General features: G+C 42.8%; 1 protein-coding gene across 1 annotated transcript; it reads right to left on the bottom strand.

The window, feature by feature from the left end:
• Window positions 1-284: 284 nt before the first annotated feature.
• ubald1a (UBA-like domain containing 1a) lies at window positions 285-19,672 on the bottom strand. The gene is made up of 3 exons (XM_053341189.1): window positions 19,446-19,672; window positions 18,789-18,848; window positions 285-3,442 (listed from the first exon to the last, which is right to left on the bottom strand). The coding sequence occupies exons 1-3, from the start codon at window positions 19,551-19,553 to the stop codon at window positions 3,119-3,121; spliced, it is 492 nt and encodes a 163-aa protein (XP_053197164.1). The 5' UTR covers window positions 19,554-19,672; the 3' UTR covers window positions 285-3,118.
• Between the last annotated feature and the right edge of the window lie 276 nt (window positions 19,673-19,948).

Raw genomic sequence — 19,948 nt, 5'->3', positions numbered from 1 at the left:
GAATAGAAAAAAAGGTTTGTAGAACAAGACTTTGTAGTCTGGCTGGGTGACTGTATTAAATCCGCCTGGCTGAGAGGTAGCCAAGCGTGAGATTATGACGTATCCATCTTCCCTCTGTCATTACTGAACACACTGCTCTGCTGTCACAAGCTCACACACACACACACACGTACAACCACACACTGTCACTATATATCTTCATCTGGAGGCCAAATGGCAGCTTTGAAAAACCTCACATTCACACTACAATCAACCGTGGAGCAAATATTCACACACATGTTGACTAGGTTGACATACAATATTTATTTAGGTTCACAAAAATGATAAGTTAATTATCAGGTAGTCCACAAATATTGTGGGAATGGTCTCATACAGTCATACAAGGGGGGAAACATACATGAGAAACCATTTAGGAACAGGCCCACCCAGAAACGCTCTGATTTAACCAAATAAAGTATGAAGCATGGAAAAAAGGATGAACTGAAACATTAGTCTGAATAATAAAAAAAGGAAGTTGGTTATTTATTCATTATTATATCCATAATTTCCCTAATCATCTTATTTCTCTTTTTAAAAAAAGACCCCCAGCTATTCAAAATATCTCTTCTGTTATCTGTCGCACTTCTTTAATCGAATGTAAAAATAATCCGAACAGGTTAAACTAAAAAAGGGGGGGCAGACCCTGCATTTAAAATATTGCCGTATATCAGGGTCATCCCTGAACTGTCCCCTCAGCAGTATCAGTGGACCAGGGACTGGTCGAAACTAGAGACCTAAATGTTGTAAAAACCCCTCTGTAGTACAGTATCCAAGGGTATATATATATATATACTGTATATCTGAAAGTAGTCTGTAGTGTCCCCAAATAGCCTGTGGTGGGCTTCCCAAAGCTGCTGCGCACCCGTTTTCTTCTTTTATCAATATTGTTTCTCTTATCTAATACTTTGCTTTTAGTCTGAGACGCTGATGATTCGACTCTGCAGAGAAATGCACTTCTGTTGCATTTCTATCAGCTTTGGGGATGGCGCCCACCACCCCGCCCACGCTCCACCCCCCTCCTATTAACATGTCTCGACCTCATGTATGTTTGCTACAAAAGATGTTACACTTTATGAACACATCATGCAAAGTGGCAATTCTGTTTACAAAGAGTCAAAGATGGAGTAGTCGTGTTTTTTTCGTTGTTTTTTTTGTTATATATATATATAGATCTACAGACGGGTGACAAATTAAAGATAAAAAAAAAACAACAGAGTGTCTTAGTAAGGTGTTGGGCCAACACATGCTGCTGGAACAGCTTCAGCTCTCTTAGTGCTCTCCACACATGCACTTCCCCACTTCTTGAGAATATGAAGGATGACTCATCTAACCATATCATTCTTTTCCCCACCTCTCTGTACACCAGGGCTTGTGGTTTGTTGCACAACTGAACTCTCACATGTGCATTCATCTTTATGAGGGGTTTATGCACTTGCAACCCTACTATAATATCCCTCTCTATGTAATTGTTGATGGACTGTTCTTGCTGACAGTCGCCAAGAAAACGCTGCACAATTGTTGGATGTTAGGAAGCTAATTTGTCATTGCTCAGCTTTCCAAAAGGGTTGGCAGTTTACTGGTTCCCAGAGCCCTGGTTTTACCTAACTACAATCTAATCTGTTACTTGTGATTGGGTGTGCATCACTCAATCAGACACAAAACAGCCCATTTCACGCTAAATAAGAAAGAGGGGCTGCATCTATGGCTTGTACAGCTGTAACTAGGTGTTTTTGACCATAAAAACATGCAAATATTTGCAAATAGACCACAAATATGAAATTGGGAAAGGGGCAGAATATGACCTCTTTAATTTGTCACTCGTCTGTATCTGTAGCCATTTTAGCTGCATTTGATTCGTTCTTTACCAAAAAAGAAAAAAAAAATCAACCTGAAGTCCCACCCACTTTCAAAGCCACCTCCCTTAACCTTTCAACAAAAATAACAGAAGCATTATAAACGATATATTAAACCATGATTTCTTATTGTTCTTGAAAGACCCCCCCACCCCAAATCTCCAGAAAAGTATAGAGAGGACAAGTTGTGAGTCCAGGTTTAAAACTGTGTCAGGAAAAAAGCCATCGCAGCGAGGATCAGTTAGCATAAACCAGAGAGGCTGCTGCCTTTTAAGAAAAAACCTTTTAAAAACATGTCCTGCGTCGTCAGCGGCAACGGTTGGTTTAAGAAGAATCCCTGATTGGCTTGAGAGAAGTCAGGTGACCACCAGGTGAGGTAAGAAAAGTCCCACCTTGACGATGGGGATGACAGTATGGAGGTGTTTTTCCTCTAAACGCTAATATGTGTGTGTGTGTGTGTGTTCGTGTGTGTGTGTGTATACATTTTTGATTACAAACTGACCACCCGCTCACATGCGTACACATTCACACTCAAGTGCGTGATGATTTTTTTTTTTTTCTCGAGTCGATCTAAAACACTGCATTGCAAGTTCCTCTCTCCTCATGCAGCACAGACAGTTGCAGAAACACAGAACATCAGTGGCAAAAAACACCGGCAGAAAAGATGGAGAAAAAAAAGAAAAGAAAATTAAAAAAAACAGAAAATTAAATTTGCTGCCTTGAATGTCCTGGAACATCACATAGAATCCTTGGGCGTGACAATTTTTTTTTTTTTTTTTTTTTTTAATTTCTCATTTTTTAGTTCAATAATATTTCTCTTATCTATGCATTTACTTAGGAAAAAAACTAACAAAGATTTCAGTTGCTTTCTTATTACTATGTGTGTGCGTATCTTTTTTTTTCTTTTTTCTATTTTTTGTATTGATGTTTGCATTGGTTTTTCTCCTCTTCTTAAAATTGTCCACGTTGAGTTTTTCTTGGTTTGCGTAGTTTCCTTCTCTTTCCGTATCCGTCCGTCTATGCCGCACCGCATCAGTTTTGGGAACAAAAAAGACTGAAGCCCATTTCTACCCATTTAACCAGCCACCCCTCCTCCCCCTGCATTCATCCACCCTCGTTTCCCTCTTCCCGTCCACTCCTCTCCCTCCCTCCCTCCCTCCCTCCTTCCATCCTTGCTGGGGTGGACGAGAGGGGGAGGAGGGGCTTTTCAGTCACGTGCCGCCCCTTCATCTCTCCGCCTCCATCGCTACGCTAGCCTTCTGCTCGGCGCCTGCGTGGGTGTTCACGCCCGTGGGCCAAGCAGGGCAGGGCTGCGTTGGGGGCTGCCCCTGAGTCCAAAGTCCCTGTGGAGGTTGCGGCACGTTAGGTACGTTTGGTGAGATGCCCCAGCCGCCGACCTGAGGGGGCGGGGGGGAGGTGGCCATGGACGCGGCCATGGGACTGCCGCCGCTGCCGCTGTTGAAGCTCTCGGACGCCTTCAGCCGGGAGAACATGGTCAACGCGTCAGGGAAGTTGGGGGGCGTTGCTGGTGTGTTGGCTGGGGTGCACATCTGAGGATGAGGAGGGAGAGGAAATGATTAATGCAGATCAAAGACACAGATTCAATATTAAAAGGCCATAAATGCTTCTCATTTCTCATGATTAAGTTCAATTTCCTTCTGCACAGTCTGCCAGTGTTGGAACTGATCTGTTTCATGTGCTTGCACTTTTCTTTCACATGAAAGTCCAACTTCTGTTTCAGTCAGCAGTTATTTCTGTTAGAGCTGAAAAGATTAGCTCATCAGTGAATCAACAAAACATGAACTTGCAACCATTTTGATGATCAGATTTTTGGTTAAGTCATATTTTTAGCTAAAATGTCAAAATTTCACTGGCTCCAGCTTCCCAAATATGAACATTATCTGATTTTTGAATTATATAAACTGAAGTGGATTGCTGGATACATACACAAAAAAAATATGTGATGAGCACTTTGTTATTTTCTGCCATTAAATGCTTAATTTATTAATTGATCCAGAAAATAACCTGCAGATTAATATTGAAGAGTTAAGAGAATGACTTGACAGCCCATATGTAGAGACCCTGCTGGATTCAGCTGTGTGTTGGTGTATTTGTAGTTTATGAGAGAAACATCAAACCCGTCTAGCTGCAGCACATTCTGTTATTGAGTCTACAATCAATGGAGAAACCAGTACATTTATATGACAGATTTCTTCCAGTATGACTGTTGACAGTAACTGTAAAATGGTGAAGCCAGAAATTTTTATTATTTTTTATTATAACTGAATAAGTTCAAACATAGTCTGTTGTACTCAAGAAAAATGAGCACACACAGTCCAACATTACAAAAATAGTTTCAACTGTGTTTACATGTGGTTATTTAAACTGTTTTATATAACTGCAGGGAAAATTGGGGGAATCCCAGCCACCCTTTGCTTCCCCCCAGACGGTCCTGATAATGATATTACAGCCCTTTGTTTACATTCACTTCCTGTTTCAGCTGTGAAAGTGGCGTCCATTCAGATTGAGCAGACTAGATAAACCTGATTGTCAAGAGGTGATGTAGCAGATCAGCTAACAGGTAATCTTGCTATATGAACACACGAACACACGAACACACACACACACACACACACACACACACACACACACACACAAGTATAAACACATATGGAAACAAACAGCCTTCTTATACCCCTGTGTGCTCTAACCTGCCCCGACCCTCTTTGTGCCAGCGCTGTTATTGTTCTACTGCCAAGAGTTCCTTCAGCGGAGAGTACACACACACATAACACACCAGTGTGCCAAAAGCAACTCTAAACCCACCACCTTGTAGCGAGCAGAGCATGTGAACAACATGTTTGGCTGCTCTGAAATAGTAAGTGGTGGTGTGTGGAAGCCTCTCACACACACTACCCTCTGCTCCACTTCCTCCTCCTCTGTGTCCCCCTTCCATTTGTGACCAGGAAAAACAACAAGCTGCTGTTATTCCACAGGGAAGCAGAGGTGGAACCACCTTCAGTCAGGAGGCTTCGACTTCTATAAATAAGAGGCCTGTGCTGAGAGAGCTAACAGGGCAGGCACCTACATGACAAAACCCTAAATCAGCAGCTCTCAACAATGGAAGAAAACAGCTTGGCAACTCCAAAGAAGAGGATTAAATAGGATGAAATTCACTTGCATTAAACTCCAGAATAGGAGTCTGCTTTTAAGGTTAACTCATTAAATCCACTTTAACCACCCAAACCTGATATATTATTAGAATTTATTAAGCACTATAACTCTAATTATGTCCTCAAATGTCCCCTAAAAATCTTCAAAATTAGACCTTTTTTTCCAACATCTTTTTCGTGAGGCTCCATGAATCATCTGTGAGAGAAGCAGCTGCAGTCTTACATGAATACTAGACAAAAAAATGTTCAAATGCTGAAATGGGGAGAAAAAAAAGAGGCTGCAAAACAACATTTCCCTTGCTGACTCAGACCTCGGGCTGACCCGCGGTATCTACATCACCCAGGATGCACAGATTGTGACACGAAGCCTTAGCCTGAAAAACAACAGAGTGGCAGTGATCGTCGGGGGTGTAATTAGACCACCTTGTCCCCTAAAAGTGCTGTGGCTTGCAGGTTAGTCCTGTAAATATACAGTGTGTGTGTAGGGGGGGGGGCTGGGGTTCTCAGAGCAGCGCGCTGTTATGAAAGGTGAGTGCGTCCACACTGTGTGCTCTGACAGGAAACGCTGGCTCATGTCTCTGAGGCCGTTTCCTGCGGTAAAGAGACACCCTGGAATGTTGGAAGTGACCTCCGCGGCCCTTCCTGTTCTTGGCTGGGCAGAGGCTGGAGAGGCTGCTGGTTGGATTTCTTTAAAAAACCTTATGATCGCAGTTTAGAGTCGGTGTGGCTGCTGCTCAGGTGGGGGAACGATAGACGAGGCCTGCCACTGTTGCCGCCGCCGCCGCCTTACTTTAACTTCCCGGGAATGGAAAGTGAGACTAAAGTGCTGACACCTGCCCTTTCACTATACCTGCTGACTTACTCATCCGAAAAAACATACACACATGAGTAGGTGCAAAAACACACCTACAGTCAGAAACCTCATGCAGAGACTTTGCATCTCAGTTCAGTGCACTTTTATTTGATTTTTAACAGTAAACCAAGTTGTGCACAATGGGAGACTGAGGCACCCAACACACCTCTATGTGTCTTTACGTGTGTGTGTGTGTGTGTGTGTGTGTGTGTGTGTGTGTGTGTGTGTGTGTATGCAGGGGACCTTCAGAGATGCAGACGGTATCGACCCACAGGGAAGAGGATCTGGTCCAAAGACACAGCAGCTGTCTGAGGTTGAATCTGGCTGCTTATCTGACACTTTCTCACAGATAAAAAGCTTCAACTGGAGCTCAGACTTGTCAGCAGTATAAAGCTCTCCTCATTACTTCTCCACAGGGACCTCATGCATACAGTATAATGATGGTTTGCCTGTGTTTTTGTCCATATATCTAACTGTAATCTCCTTACAACAAGTTCAGGTGTCACGTTTTATTGTCAGCGTTCCATAACTGAAATGACAATGCATATACAGTGTTACACTAAACAATACTCCGGTGCTGTCTCTTGTCAAAGCAGAGAAAACAGCAACAGAGGTCTACATGCTTTCCTGTGCCGAGATTAAAACCAGAGCTCTGGTGCGGCATACTGAGGAAGCAGGTTAGTGTGTGTGTGTGTGTTTGTGTGTGTGTGTGTGTGTATTAAGCAGCCTAGTAGCAGATTAACTCTCGCCGTGCTGAGGCAAGGACAGAAACATACTGCAAGGGCTGCTGCGTGCAAACCGAGGGGTCAAATCCAATTGGCTGTCGGACAACTGGCACGGGGGGGGCACGTGGGTTGCTACGAGAGGGTTAATATTTCATGAGAGAAAATCACTACCTGTGCGCACACACATGCATGTTAGGGGGAGGAGTGCCTGTAGAGAGTTTACAGTTACTGATGAGCAACCATACATATAAATATGTATGTATAGTTAGTGTGTCAGTGTGATATGTAATAATAGTAAATTATCTTCAAGAGCCACTCAGTTCATGGAGGTCTGACCATCCTCTGCAGAGTATTTGTTGAAGATATACAGATGGAGAGACAGGGGGAATAACAGACAGCCAGAGAGAGAGAGAGAGTTTGTGTTCAAAACAGAGCCAACAGAGAGGTGTTGCCATGGGGACGGTTGTTATGAAGAAAGAGCACACATCTCCCTGTTGACGGGACGGGGCTGAGGCTGTGCGGTCGTGGCGGGCCTGGCCCTGTCCGCCCCTCTCTCTTCAAGTCTTGTTTGCCGAGCCCAGCGTGAGGAACGCATGGCTGACGGGCTCCGACCGCTCCAAACACGCCCGGCCCGCAAATCCTTAAACACTCCCTCTGTTTGTGTGTGTGTGTGTGTGTGTGTGTGTGTGTGTGTGTGTGTGTTTGTCCACAAACACAGATGAGCCTGAGTTATTTCCAGTCTAACTGAGCACATTCCTCACAAATATCGAGTGTGTGTGTATGTGTACATGCGCCAGTGCTGAGAAGAGAAGCTTTCTATCTTTTTTTTTTTTTTTTGCATACTTGTGTAGAGGGTCCCGGTTACGTCTCGCGACCCCAGCTGACCTCATTTGTGTGACGTTTACCCTTGGTGCTTCTGCTCCCCACACACACACTCTCTTCAGTCTGTCTGGATGTTTCCACCCAGTTGTCAGAAGAATTTTCAAGCCAAATTTTGCAAGAAATGAAATGCAATCCGCTTGTTTCCCCTCATTTACTTGAAGCATATAAAAACGTTTCCTTGTTTACCAAAAATGTCGTGTTCGAGTAGTAATGAGTAAGTTATTGTTCGCTTCCAGGGACCCTTGGCTGTGTTTGCTCCTACAATAAATCAAAAACATTTAAACATGGGGAAACAGCAGACTGACAGTGAATATTTTCCTATTATAACACATTTTAAGTATCTCCCAGTGTCCTCAGGAACTTTTCAACTCTTGTGAAATAACAGTGAGACGTCTGTCTGAGTCTGCATCACTACTTATTCACCTTTTGTCTGGTTTCTAATAAAAAAACACCTCCGCTTTTTCCTTCCTGATTATAATTAACATTCCTTCTTTTTTCTCCATCACTACCTCTGCCGCAAACGCTGTTATGAATCTATGACGTGTCAATTTTCTCTCCCTTCTCTATCTTTCTCTCACTTCCCTCTCAACATCTTACTCTTGCTCTCTCCTTCCAGTCTGCGGCTTATTGCTTTACAGTTTGCACATTGACAGATCTGTGAAACATGACGTCTCCAACCTCATGACCTCTTCTTTTAAAGGATTTGGTGACCGCAGACATTTTATATTTTCCAAATGTCAGATTATTTCACCTGACTGTTGTATGCTGATAGTCATTATACACATAATGACTGTCAGCTGAGCAGGAACCACGTGCAAAACAACAGCTGCTCTGAAACTACAACAAATGACAATGACAATTGTTAGACGTGTTGGGAGTGGCTTCTTTTACTTTTTAACATGAAGAAATGATGAAATGTATCATATTTCTTCACGCTGCTTCTCCACTTAAAGTCAGTCGATCTTCAGAACAACGGAGGGTCAACAACTGCAAAAACCAGATTAGGGTGCCTGTGCTGATGACTTCGCTGCTGTTGCTATGCCACCAGGCATGCACACTTGAAAATGTTTATTTACTGTATTTTGTTGTGCCAACACACTAAAACCACACTAACAACAACATCTGTAACATAAGCATTGAGCATTCCACTAGTTTTCAGACATTTTAATGCATTCAATAAAAAATATGTCTGTCAGCTCCACATCTAAAAGAATACTATACAATACACCATCATGTCAATACAAACATTTACACACACATCTATACTTTGTAATAATTACAGACGAATGTGGATGTTTATGGTAAATTTAAGCCAAAAGAGAATCCGAGCTGCTGATAGTACACAGCAAATGACTATTACTGGGTAATGTGGTGCATTGCTGGTTCTTTATATAAATAAAGAATATAAAGAATAGAAGACACAGAGTGGAGTGTTCATTTCCTGGAGTTTGTGTTGAGTGTTGGATGTGTGGGAGGATGCTTGTGTTCCAGCAGCATCAGGTCTGGACTAGTCTCGGGTGCATCTGCGTCAGGCGTGTTTCGAAGGAGTTTATGTGGCATTCTGCAACATTCTCTCTCCCTTTTGTTTGCTTTGTTTGGGGCGCATGACGGCAACACCGGTCGAACCCGGCAACGCTGACAATGCAGGTGTGTGTGACAGGTACCACCATCAGATCAAAAAGGAACTTGTTTTACACACTTTCAAAGAGCTGAAAACGCAATCTCAACCTGAATCAAACCCCAAAAACCATCACTTCATGTTCATAAACACGAGGAACAAAGCTGAGATTAACAAGATAAACTGAGGTCAAACTTGGCCTCAAGAAGATATGAAATGCCTCCTAAATATATCAAATTACTGGCAAGAAGTACAGACACGTCATTATTGTTCAGACAAGTTTACGGGAACTGGAACTTAATGTTTTGACTCTGACATTGTTTCCCAAATCTGTAACTGGAACAGATGACAATTTACCCAAAGTCTGCCCAATAAACAACTCGCAAGTGCGTGTAACTGAAAATTTTAAATCCTGATTTATTTGTAATCTGACAGCGCAAAACCTCAATGATACAAAAATAGACTCAAATCAACTGCCATTTATGTATTGTAGAAGTGGCTGCAGCCTCGTGTCACTGGTAATTTAGTGTCATTAATGTAATGGTAGGGCTCATTCTGTGTGAGGGTTGTGAGAAAGAATGAGGGCTAAATGGAAAGGCTTAAAAGTTAATACAAGACAGACAGAAACAGACATAGGTTAAAAAAGAAAGGGAAAACAGTGAAAGAAATAAGTGAAATCAACAGGAAGCCAGATGGAGGGAGGAGGGAGAGGGGTCAGCAAAACATGAACTGAAACAAAATGGAAAGAGAGATAGAAAGAATGACCAAGTGAAGAAGAGGGCAAGCTGAATAGACCGCTGCTGCATGAAATATGATCCAAGTCTAATATCCAGATATCACACAATATCTGAAAATCCAATCAATAAATACTTTAACTGAAGTTAGCACATGGAACGGCTTATTTCTTATTACTTTCTCAATTATATTGGATTATTTTCTTCTTTTATTTAGAACCTTTGTGCAATTTACCAATAATGAGTTATAAAGAAGAGGTGATTAGTTTGATTCCACACAGTATCTGGAAGCTTGAGAAGGCAAAAATAAATAGTTACTTATTTTACTGAATTTGAGACCAATTAAAAACCAGTCAGACAAACAAGTAAACCAAAACTAAACAATGCTGGCAAACCAGCATAAGCCAGATTTTCATTAGTGTGTATCAATGGAAATAGAAAAGTATTATTCCACGTGAAGAAACCTGTTGAATAAACACTGCTGTAACGCTTCAAGATATGTTGATCCTTTTTAAAAAGATTAAAAACTTGTGTCAAAACATTTTCAGACTTTTGCAGGTGTTACCGTTTCAAAAGATTTCACCATATGGTCAAAAGGTGAGATAACAGTAACTGCTTTGCTAGCTCAATATGATGACAAGCTGTTCATTCCAAAAACAAATCACATATTTCTGAGATACCCCAAATGCTCCATGCTGAACACCTGCTTCTGATAGTAAGGAGGGTAAACAAAACTTAACAACAGCATACCTATCTATTAGTCTGCCTACATCTTCTCACAGCTGTGCATAGAAAGCTGCCATTCCTTTACACCTCTACTGCTAGACAGTGCAGGTTTGGTGTGTGTTAGTGTCACCAAATCAACACAATCCATCAACCTAAAACCAGAAAAGCAACTGTGGCTTGCTTTGATCCCAGCCTGAAGGTCAGCTTTTTAATGGGAGTGTCTGGATGTCAGGACTACATGTTTCTTTCCCAAACTAAAGAATAGAAGCTGACAGGTGCTCCTGAAGGTTTCAGGCAACTCAAGTGACCGACCCCTCAACTCCTTTGACCTCAACCGGTTCACAGCAGCTGGGCCCCTGGGGTCCTTTTCATTTGGCTAATTTATACTTTCTCGTGTCCTCTCTTCTTCATCCTTTAAATGTACCTGGAGGGGCTCAGAGCGAGGACATTGGATGCTGAACTTTAAAGTTTAATGAGTTCAATGTGTTTATTGATCGATCAGCTGATCTGACGGGACAGTAAACAGTCCCTGCAGTTGTTGCAATACAGCAGATCAGGAAAACTGTGACCGCTTCGACCGCAGCTTTTCATACTTAACCAGAAGATTTTTAAAAAGTGACTGTTTTCTTTCTTCATAAGTCTCCTTCCTTCTTTTCCATTTCAAATACGTCTCAGCTTTTTCAGGAAAATATGATGCCACACAGCTGAGTGTCATCCTAAGCCTGAAAAGCCTGTCAGAAGTTCACAAACTTAATAAGTAATATATTATTTAGACATGTTCTGCAGGCTACAGCTGGTTTTATTGCTCTTTTTTATTGGCTGTTGTTACCGAAAGTAATGTTTGTGTCTTATTCTGTGACGCTGCTATAAATCTATAATCAAATTTAAAAATGCAGCAGTTTCAAGTGTTTTCCTTCCTACTATAAATATGTAGAAATGACTTAGTGACACTTTAAAGTGTTAAGTAAAGTTTAAACTGTTACTTATTCATTTCTACATACTGATTGTTTACTTCTACGTGTGTAACAGTTGAGTTGCCGTGCGTCACGGGTAGTTGCCGTTTTCTCAACACGACGACGTCCCGTTTGACCAGTTAAATTCCTCCAGCCTACTCATCTTCCTCACACATCTCTCTCACATCCTCACCGGGAGGAGCTGAGACGTGAGGAAGAAGATTCCAGTTAGGTAGAGGGGAAGCGGGAGTTGGAGACATGTCAGCCAAATGAAAAGCAACCCCCCGAGTCTGAGTGTGTGTGTAAGTGAATACTGTACACGCACACACGCGTGCACACACACACACACACACACACACACACACACACACACACACACACACACACACACACAGAGGAGCAGGGTTGGATCTGTATGTTCCTGAGACACTCGGTTGATCATTAGCCAGGGCATGCTCAGGTTTTTTGTGTGTAGTTTGACACTGTATAATGGAGCATGAGAATTAAATAAATAAATACAAAAGCAATGATAGAACAAACAAAAAAAGAAAAGAAAAAGAAAGCAGGAACAGGCAGAAGACAGGAGAGCAGGGACTGAGCGGGGAGCATGTGTTGTGTTTGACCGGCAGCACACACTGTACCGCTAACAATAGGTGTTCAGTGGCCCACTCGTATCTAGAAAAAGGAGTTTGGCCTGTCGGCTGGTAACAGGCTGGCAGCAGAAACTACTGGGCCAAAGGTCACCGTGAGGGAGAACAAAACACGATTACGATGCAAACATTGAGCCTGCCAACAGATATCTATCTTGAGGCTACGCACAAGCCTGCAGATCGAGTTTAAGGGTTTGACTCAGGTCACATGTGACATATACAGTATGTGATGTTTTCTGTTTGGAGTCAGTTTCCAATTTCAATGTGAGCCATTGAACCCTATCAGAGCAGGATTTTATGTTTTGATTTAAAAATAAGCAAATTTGATCAATCTAAAGCTGCAAACAAATGACAGCAAATGCTGTGTACAATGGTTGGTTGTTCCAGAGGTCAGGGGCCAGGAAAGCATGAAAAAAGGACAGATGAGGATAGAAAATAGCAGGACGAGGTGTCATCAGCACTCCAGTGTAGAGGAGTCAGCTGACCTGAGCCTGGCTACAGCACTACAGCTAACCTGAGATAACAGAGCCGGGAGACACAATATGACAACAAGCTCTTTATGCAACAGACAAGGTTCCCATGTGCTGTTTATGTTTCCTGAGCCATAGGGCTAACCTTTATGTCTGTCTGTGTGTGTGTGTGTGTGTGTGTGTGTGTGTGTGTGTGTGTGTGTGTGTGTGTGTGTGTGTGTGTGTGTGTGTGTGTGTGTGTGGACTCAGTGACTCCCCCAGAATCAGTGTGAAACCCAATCTGACTCCACTGCTCATAAACACATCTGGTCCTTGCAGCCATCCCACATGGATTCCCATAGCCTGAGTCCCTTGAGCCAAAGTTCCTGTGTGTACGTCTATGTGTGTGTGTGTGTGTGTGTGCGTGCGCATGTCTTCGTGTGTGTGTGTGGTTAGGGTTCTGGGAAGCCATGCTCCTGGAAACATGCGGGGCAACACGCTGGAACATGCAGCGCGCAGGCCAAGCCTCTTCAGAAGTGGCTAACTGCTTGGCATTGGCTGTACAAAACACTGGTACACACACACACACACACACATAGAGAGGGACAGACGCACACACATATTCCAATATATCCAGGCACAGATGCATGCACACCCATTAACAACATTAACAGATCTAGACATGATTAATTCTGAAATCTGACACGCACTGCTGCATGCACACCCATGGGATTATACCGCACACACACACACTCATTAAATTCAAAACACACAACAATGGGAGATAATAAACTGGATTTCACCTCAATCTACACTTAAACTTGTGTGAGTAATGTCTGCAGCAGGACAGAGAACACCTTGTTTCTATTGTGGCAGACACACAAAGTAAGCCTGTGTTCACTTTATTTATTGTATCTTCTACACAAATACCTGGCATCGTCCTGCTGCTGCTATTAGCATGAGCCAAACAGTCTCCCTGATTTTCTCCCATCCACTCCTCTGTCTCTTACGGCGGGGATGACGGAACGGATTGAGACAGAGGGAGAAACGGGAGCAGACAGTGGTCTATATGTTGACACTTGGTGATTTATGACAGTAATTACACCCTTGCTCTTCTGCATGGGCACACCGCACACTTCCAATCTCAGTGAGATGAGATCTTACGTAGATCAGAAAAGTTGCTTAAAAAAAAAGAAAAAAAAAACCTTTTTCAAGCCACACCCGGACACCAAAACCAAATGTTTGTAGTTACCAGAAACAACCCCTCTCTCACTCTCTCTTTCTCTCTCTCTCACACACACACACACACACACACCAAACCCTCCTCCTTTCTCCTCCTGCTGGGTGTTCATATTGCCAGGAAACAGCCTTTACAACAACCTCACACCCACTTTTATCAGAGCCCTTCAGCGCCCAATGCTATCTCTGTACGTCACTGTTGCCAGTCAGTTAAAGCTGACCGTTGCCCTTCATAAAACCCCCTGGTTTCATTGACCCTCACGCGTGGTGCCACCGACTAACAGCAATTACAACAATCTTTTTATTTTTTTTCAAAGAACAGCGTGATCATTCAAGCTATATGGAGCCGTGTGTTCATGACTCGATGGGCCGCAGTATGTAGGCCAGGCAAGGGTGGATACAGTACAGGATGACTTACTGTATTTTTATTTAGCCCATATGCTCATTCAAAAAAAGTAAAAAGGGTAAAAGGGAAAACCTACAGCGCAAAATTGCTCAGACTGTAACGGAGTGTGTGTGTGAGAGAGAGAGAGAGAGAGAGACAAGAAAAGGGGGAAAAAAAGAAGCAGGAGTTGAAACAAGAAGTAAAAGTCTTTGTTTTTATTTCGCTATAAGCACATCAGAGTGAGAACACGAGGCAGAGGTGCAGATATGATTCAGGAGGGAAGGGAGAATGTGAAATATTTCTTAAGGAGATCATTTTTTTATTACTTTGACCTACTAAAAACAACGTGCTTTTCAGTGCCGCGGCCCCCGACTTTACTGCGAGGAATCCACATGACCTCACCAGATTGTCTTTAATGGGCAGAACTCTTTGAGTACGAACTACACATATGTAAAGCAGGCTTTGTGGCTTTAGTTAGATCGTTGCTCGGCTTAGTCACATGATGGGGGTCGGTCACATGTTCCCGTACGTTGGTGGAAGTCATCCAGCTGGGGCTACTTCCTAGTCTTGTGGTCACATGAGGATTCATTCACTTCATTGTGGCTGTAGAAGCCCCACATGAAGGCAGATTAATCATGGAAACGTTGATATTGGTGTGAGTGTTTTTCCTCCATGTACTCACAGAAACACTCTGTGACACCTTGAAGACAAGAAGTTGCTACACTGTCTCGACCAGATCAGTCAAAAAGAAAACACACACACCATGATTTCCCCTAAGTTTCTCATGTGTGCTCGTTCAAGAAAATACTTCTCCTGCACATAAGAAACCAATTTAGTGAGCGTTTTTCACAGCTGGCTTTCCAATTGTGAAACATGATATAATAAAGTATCAGAAATAGCTCAAACTTTATATCAATCAATTTAAAAATGCCTCAGACATGAATACTGTAAATCAGCTGGAAATGTCCGCTGAATATGTATGAGACCAACAAAGGACGAGTGCAATGTGCATAATATTTGATAAGAGGGATTAGCATTAAACAGCCAGAAGTACAGAAGTAACAGAAATATAACTCTGGGCGTTCCGAGTGTGAGAGCGAGCATGGCGACCGCTGTGAGACCGATGCTGAAACAAAACGATGAGGACTCGCCGTGATTAGAAAATTCTCTAACAGGAAATATGAATGGGTAATTTAATTTTCAGGAGGTTGATGTTTTGTGTCTGTAAACAGAGGCGAGCGGAGAGAGAGAGTTTACAGCAGAGAAAGAGACCGGCTGCTGTGTTTCTAGTTTATGAAAGGGTCCATTTTGGGGTGGGTGTGAGCGCTGCATCCTGACGGAATGTGTTGCGGTCGCAGTGTTTGTACGGGCAGGGTGTGTGTGTGTGTGTGTGTGTGTGTGTGTAGAGGCTGAGGAAACTGGGAGGGGTGACGTTAAACACTGGGCAGGTTAGACTGAACTCAGGTCCAGGGTGTCCATCAGTGAGCTCTAATGTAAGCTTTGGGTGACTTCATCTAAAAACAGAGATAAAACGGACAATCTGTTCGAGACGGCAACATCCGTGTGTGGCCTTGCTGGAGCAGACAAGCTGTATCCACACATGTAAGCAAAAACAAACAGTCTGAGAGGCATGTCTGTGCAGAGATTGTAGCTCTTTTCAACCCGTTCTTGTCGTCAAATACTGACATACTGTCACGGCCCTCAACGTCTGATTTTGACACACTAGCCATGCTGTAGCGCCTGTATTAGACGAATCAACCTTTCAGCTTAAGCCAATGTAAACCCATCCATGTCTGAATAATGTATAGTATCAGAGCAGTTTCGAATTTTCCTGACAAATGTATTTTAATTGGAAGTGTGTTGCACCAGCCATTACAAACCACTGTTAAAAAATAATGATGCTTTATGGTGTAACAACGTTGTGGTTAAGGTCTGGTTAGGTTTAAGCATAAAAACCACATGGCTAGCATTGGGAAACATCATGGTTTGGGTTAAAATGATCACTTAAAACGTGGTTGGAGAATGAACTTCTTTGCCTAGCAATCCACCCAATTCGTCATCTTGTACAGACGTCATCAGTCTCATGGTGGGTGTCTATTTCAGATGTTGTGGATGTTGTACAGAAGTCTACTGGACCACCCTGCATGTTAGGAAATTATGCTAAGGGGTATCCAATGTGTGGGGTGTGACAAAACGTTGGTATCTGACGAACTGGGAGTGAGGACGGGCTGCTCTTTTCCATCATGTGCCAATGCACAGGCACTCCTCTGTGTCTGGGATTGCTAGTAAATGAAATGATAATGACAAGAGCTTTAGCTAAATCCTCCAGTATTCACAGTATTACACAAGAGTGTACTGGTGAGTGGGCCAACTAACCTCACCATTTGATATTTAATAGAGAATACAAACCTCTTACACATGAAGCACAAATGAAGCATTGGTACACAAAAGTACACAAAATCAGACTTAAAAGTTATGCTGCCCTACAGGCAAATCAAGACAAGTTGTGTTCAGTGATAAAATGTGTTTCTTACACAACAACGCCTTTCAATCCAAGATGATTTCTCTCCCGATTACAAATTTAGACACAGAGAATGATTTGCTTACACCACATTCACCCCATGCATAGTTTCTAGGCCTCAATGGCAACAATTGCATAAACCAGCTCACTGAACAGTATCCGCAAACTAGCTGACCTACATGACGTCCTAACCTGCCAAGAACTGCATGTCTACGGGCTATCTGTATGGGCTGTTGGGTTTGGTGTGAGGCTTCTAGCCAAAATAGCAGTCTCAAGGATGGTGAGTTTGTGTTGTGACACAAAACACTGTCGCTGAGGCATGTACAGCAGAAAATGTAACTTAATGTTGCTCATGTTTACTCTAAACTGAGGAGAGAAAGAGAGAGGGTGAGCACCGGCAAAAGAGAGAGAGAGAGAGACAGTTAAGAGTGAGAGCGAGAGCAAAGTGGATTAGATCTGTATACCAACGAACACTGTGGCCTGATAAGCTGCAGGAAGGTTGGACGTGCTGCCCTACTGTAGTACTGTTGTGTGACTCACATACACATAACATGACATACACACACACACACAAACACCTGAGCATGCACCAAAAATACAAATGCATGCATGTCAAGTATGCACAATCTGGCATATGCAAAAAAAAAAAAAAAGAAAAAAAAGGGAACGTGAACCTGTGGTTATGCAAGAACATGTCTATAACAATAACATTGCACACACGTAGGTGCTCTGCGTTCTGACTTTCATTATCCAGAGTCTGCAGCAATCAAGCTCGGCCCTATTTGGCAGGCAGAATAGGACAGCTCTTGGCAAATTGTTTACTCTCGAAATTAAAGTGAGCCATTTCATGAGCTAAATAGAGGATTGAGATGCTCTTATTGACCAATCGGATAATAAAGGAGGTTTCTTTCTTACAATAAAGCTGTTCTTTTTATATGATTCAGCTCGGTGAGAGCCATTTCTTTGCTAACTGGTGATATTGCAAAAAATCATATTCTCTTTCATCCCAAACTCTCTCCTCTCTCTCCCTCTAGAAATGCAAAGCTACAATGCTCAGCAGTCAGATGAAACACGTAACTGAACGTGCACATACAAAACATAAACGGGAGCTTTGAGAGACCTCGCAAAAAAAAAAAAAAAAGATCAACAATTTCTTCCAAATCCTCCCCACAACATCCATATCAGGCTCACATCCAGAGGGGCAGCTGTTGCTGGATGCTGCCATGCATGCAGCTGCAAACAAAGGCTTGTGTGCTGCCAAAGTGGGCTGCTGCTAAAAGCTCAAATACTGCTAGTGTTTCATAATGTTCGAGCCGTGCGTGTGTGTGTGTGTGTCTGTATGTGCACAGTCTCCACCAAAGCCCTAACGCCTTCCAGTTTACTCCATTGTGATGTGTCCGCCCCTAAAAAGTCCATGATGTGTGTGTGTGTGTGTGCTGTCAGGGCCATCGACAACCCAATCAGCCCGAATAACCCGAGGCAAATGCGACTGCACTGGGGTCTATTTGTGAGAGGCAGCTGTCCTCTTCCTGGAAAGAGACTTTTTTTCTTTTACCCAGAAACTAAGGGGCCCCTCCTTCCGTTATGCACCTCAGTTGTTACAATGAAATATTAGGGATTTCATATATCTCCATTTATCTCTCTCGCTCCCTCTTTTTTTCTCCCTCAGATAGATAGACACACACACATACACACACACACAGCCTCTCCGCTCTGTGGCTGCTGCGGCTGCATGCCTGCCTGTGTGTTTATTTCTGGAAGCTCACAACATGGCCGACATGTGCTTTGTTATTGTTAGTACAACATCATCCCTCTTGGCCTATAAGGGATGTGGATCGCCCCCACATACCTCCCAAAACAACACAGGAGCTTTAAAGGAATACTGTCTTTAAAAAAAAAACATTAAGCTTGTCATACATTTCATACACAGGACAATAAAGAGTATGCAAAGTGGGATATATATTATTTCACCCCCTCCTCTCACTCACCATTTGATGATGATGGCCATATGGAATATTTGTTTCTTGAAAAAAGGCACTGAGGGCAGTCTACAATAAAAGAGATAGAAGATACATGACATTTATTTATATAATTCAGACAGGGATGTTGTATAGCAAAAGCATAAATTGTTACACAATATAACGAGCTTGTGGCGAAGAGAAATCAAACGCACAAGCAAAATCTATATTTGGTTCACCGCAGACTAAACAGTTACGTATCAAAGTACTCTTATTGTCGGCTGGTCGATACAACACGGCGGTCATCTTTGTTGCTAATAGCACTCGCTGGTTGGATTATAGTATTTAATCTAGAGTAAAGTCTAATTGGATATGCTAGCCGTACGTTTCGCCCTGCTGCGTCTGTGTTTCCCCTACTGATTTAGCCCACATAAAAAATGTCCACTTTACAAAGGTGTGGTAGAAAACCAAACTTCTGGGTTTAAAGGTGGACCGAGTGTAGTATTCCTAAAACGGACACATACACAACACTAGGGCTTTCTTTTTGTATTGAATTTAAATAGCTTTTTTTTTTAAGTGCCGAGTGGCAGACAGACAAGCTACAGTCTAAACAAACGCTCTTTAGCCGTGTAGCTAACATTATCCTGTAAAAGCTTTATTGTTTTCTTTTTTTTTTCTTTCTTTTACCTCGAACTGCCAGTGTGCCGCCTGCAAAAGCTGCTTTGCCTGGTCAGCCGCACAACCCGCCGTCAGGACGAACTGGTTAATCATGACTTGATGTTTGAGTTCATCCATTTTCGACGAAGCCCGTGTCCTAATCGCGGCGGCTGGCTCTGAAGCAGACTTTCGACCGTTTTTCCTCTCTTTTCTTCACTCTAGTTGTATTCCGTTTCTCTCCCTTCAGTCGTCCACCATTACAGCCGGTTGAGCAAACACAAATATTTACTGTAGGAGCGGTAGTGGAAGGAACGTTGCGTGATTGACAGAAGGGTCGAGCCAATCACACGAGAGCATCGCCGGTGGGATTTGTATGCTGAAACCGGAGGGTCTCGGATCGGTGTCTGATACGAGCTAATTTTTGACACATAAATATATTTTAATCGACAGCAGCTCATCACAGAGAATACGTTTTAAAACATTGATGCAAATGTGGCTTTGAATTCGCCGCATAGAAGGTAAATCCCCGCCGG

Source organism: Scomber japonicus, chromosome 20 (assembly GCF_027409825.1).
Source record: "Scomber japonicus isolate fScoJap1 chromosome 20, fScoJap1.pri, whole genome shotgun sequence".
NCBI lineage: Eukaryota > Metazoa > Chordata > Actinopteri > Scombriformes > Scombridae > Scomber > Scomber japonicus.
The sequence above is the reverse complement of the archived record's forward strand: the minus strand, read 5'-3'. Positions and strand labels throughout refer to the sequence as shown.

Excerpts from the sequence above, each read along its gene's own strand:
- ubald1a (XM_053341189.1), bottom strand. The coding sequence starts at position 19,553 with ATGGATGAACTCAAACATCAAGTCATGATTAACCAGTTCGTCCTGACG. Across the intron at positions 18,849-19,445 it reads CGGCACACTGGCAGTTCGAG|ACTGCCCTCAGTGCCTTTTT; the intron begins GTAAAAGAAAGA and ends CTTTTATTGTAG. Across the intron at positions 3,443-18,788 it reads ATGGCCATCATCATCAAATG|ATGTGCACCCCAGCCAACAC; the intron begins GTGAGTGAGAGG and ends CCTCATCCTCAG.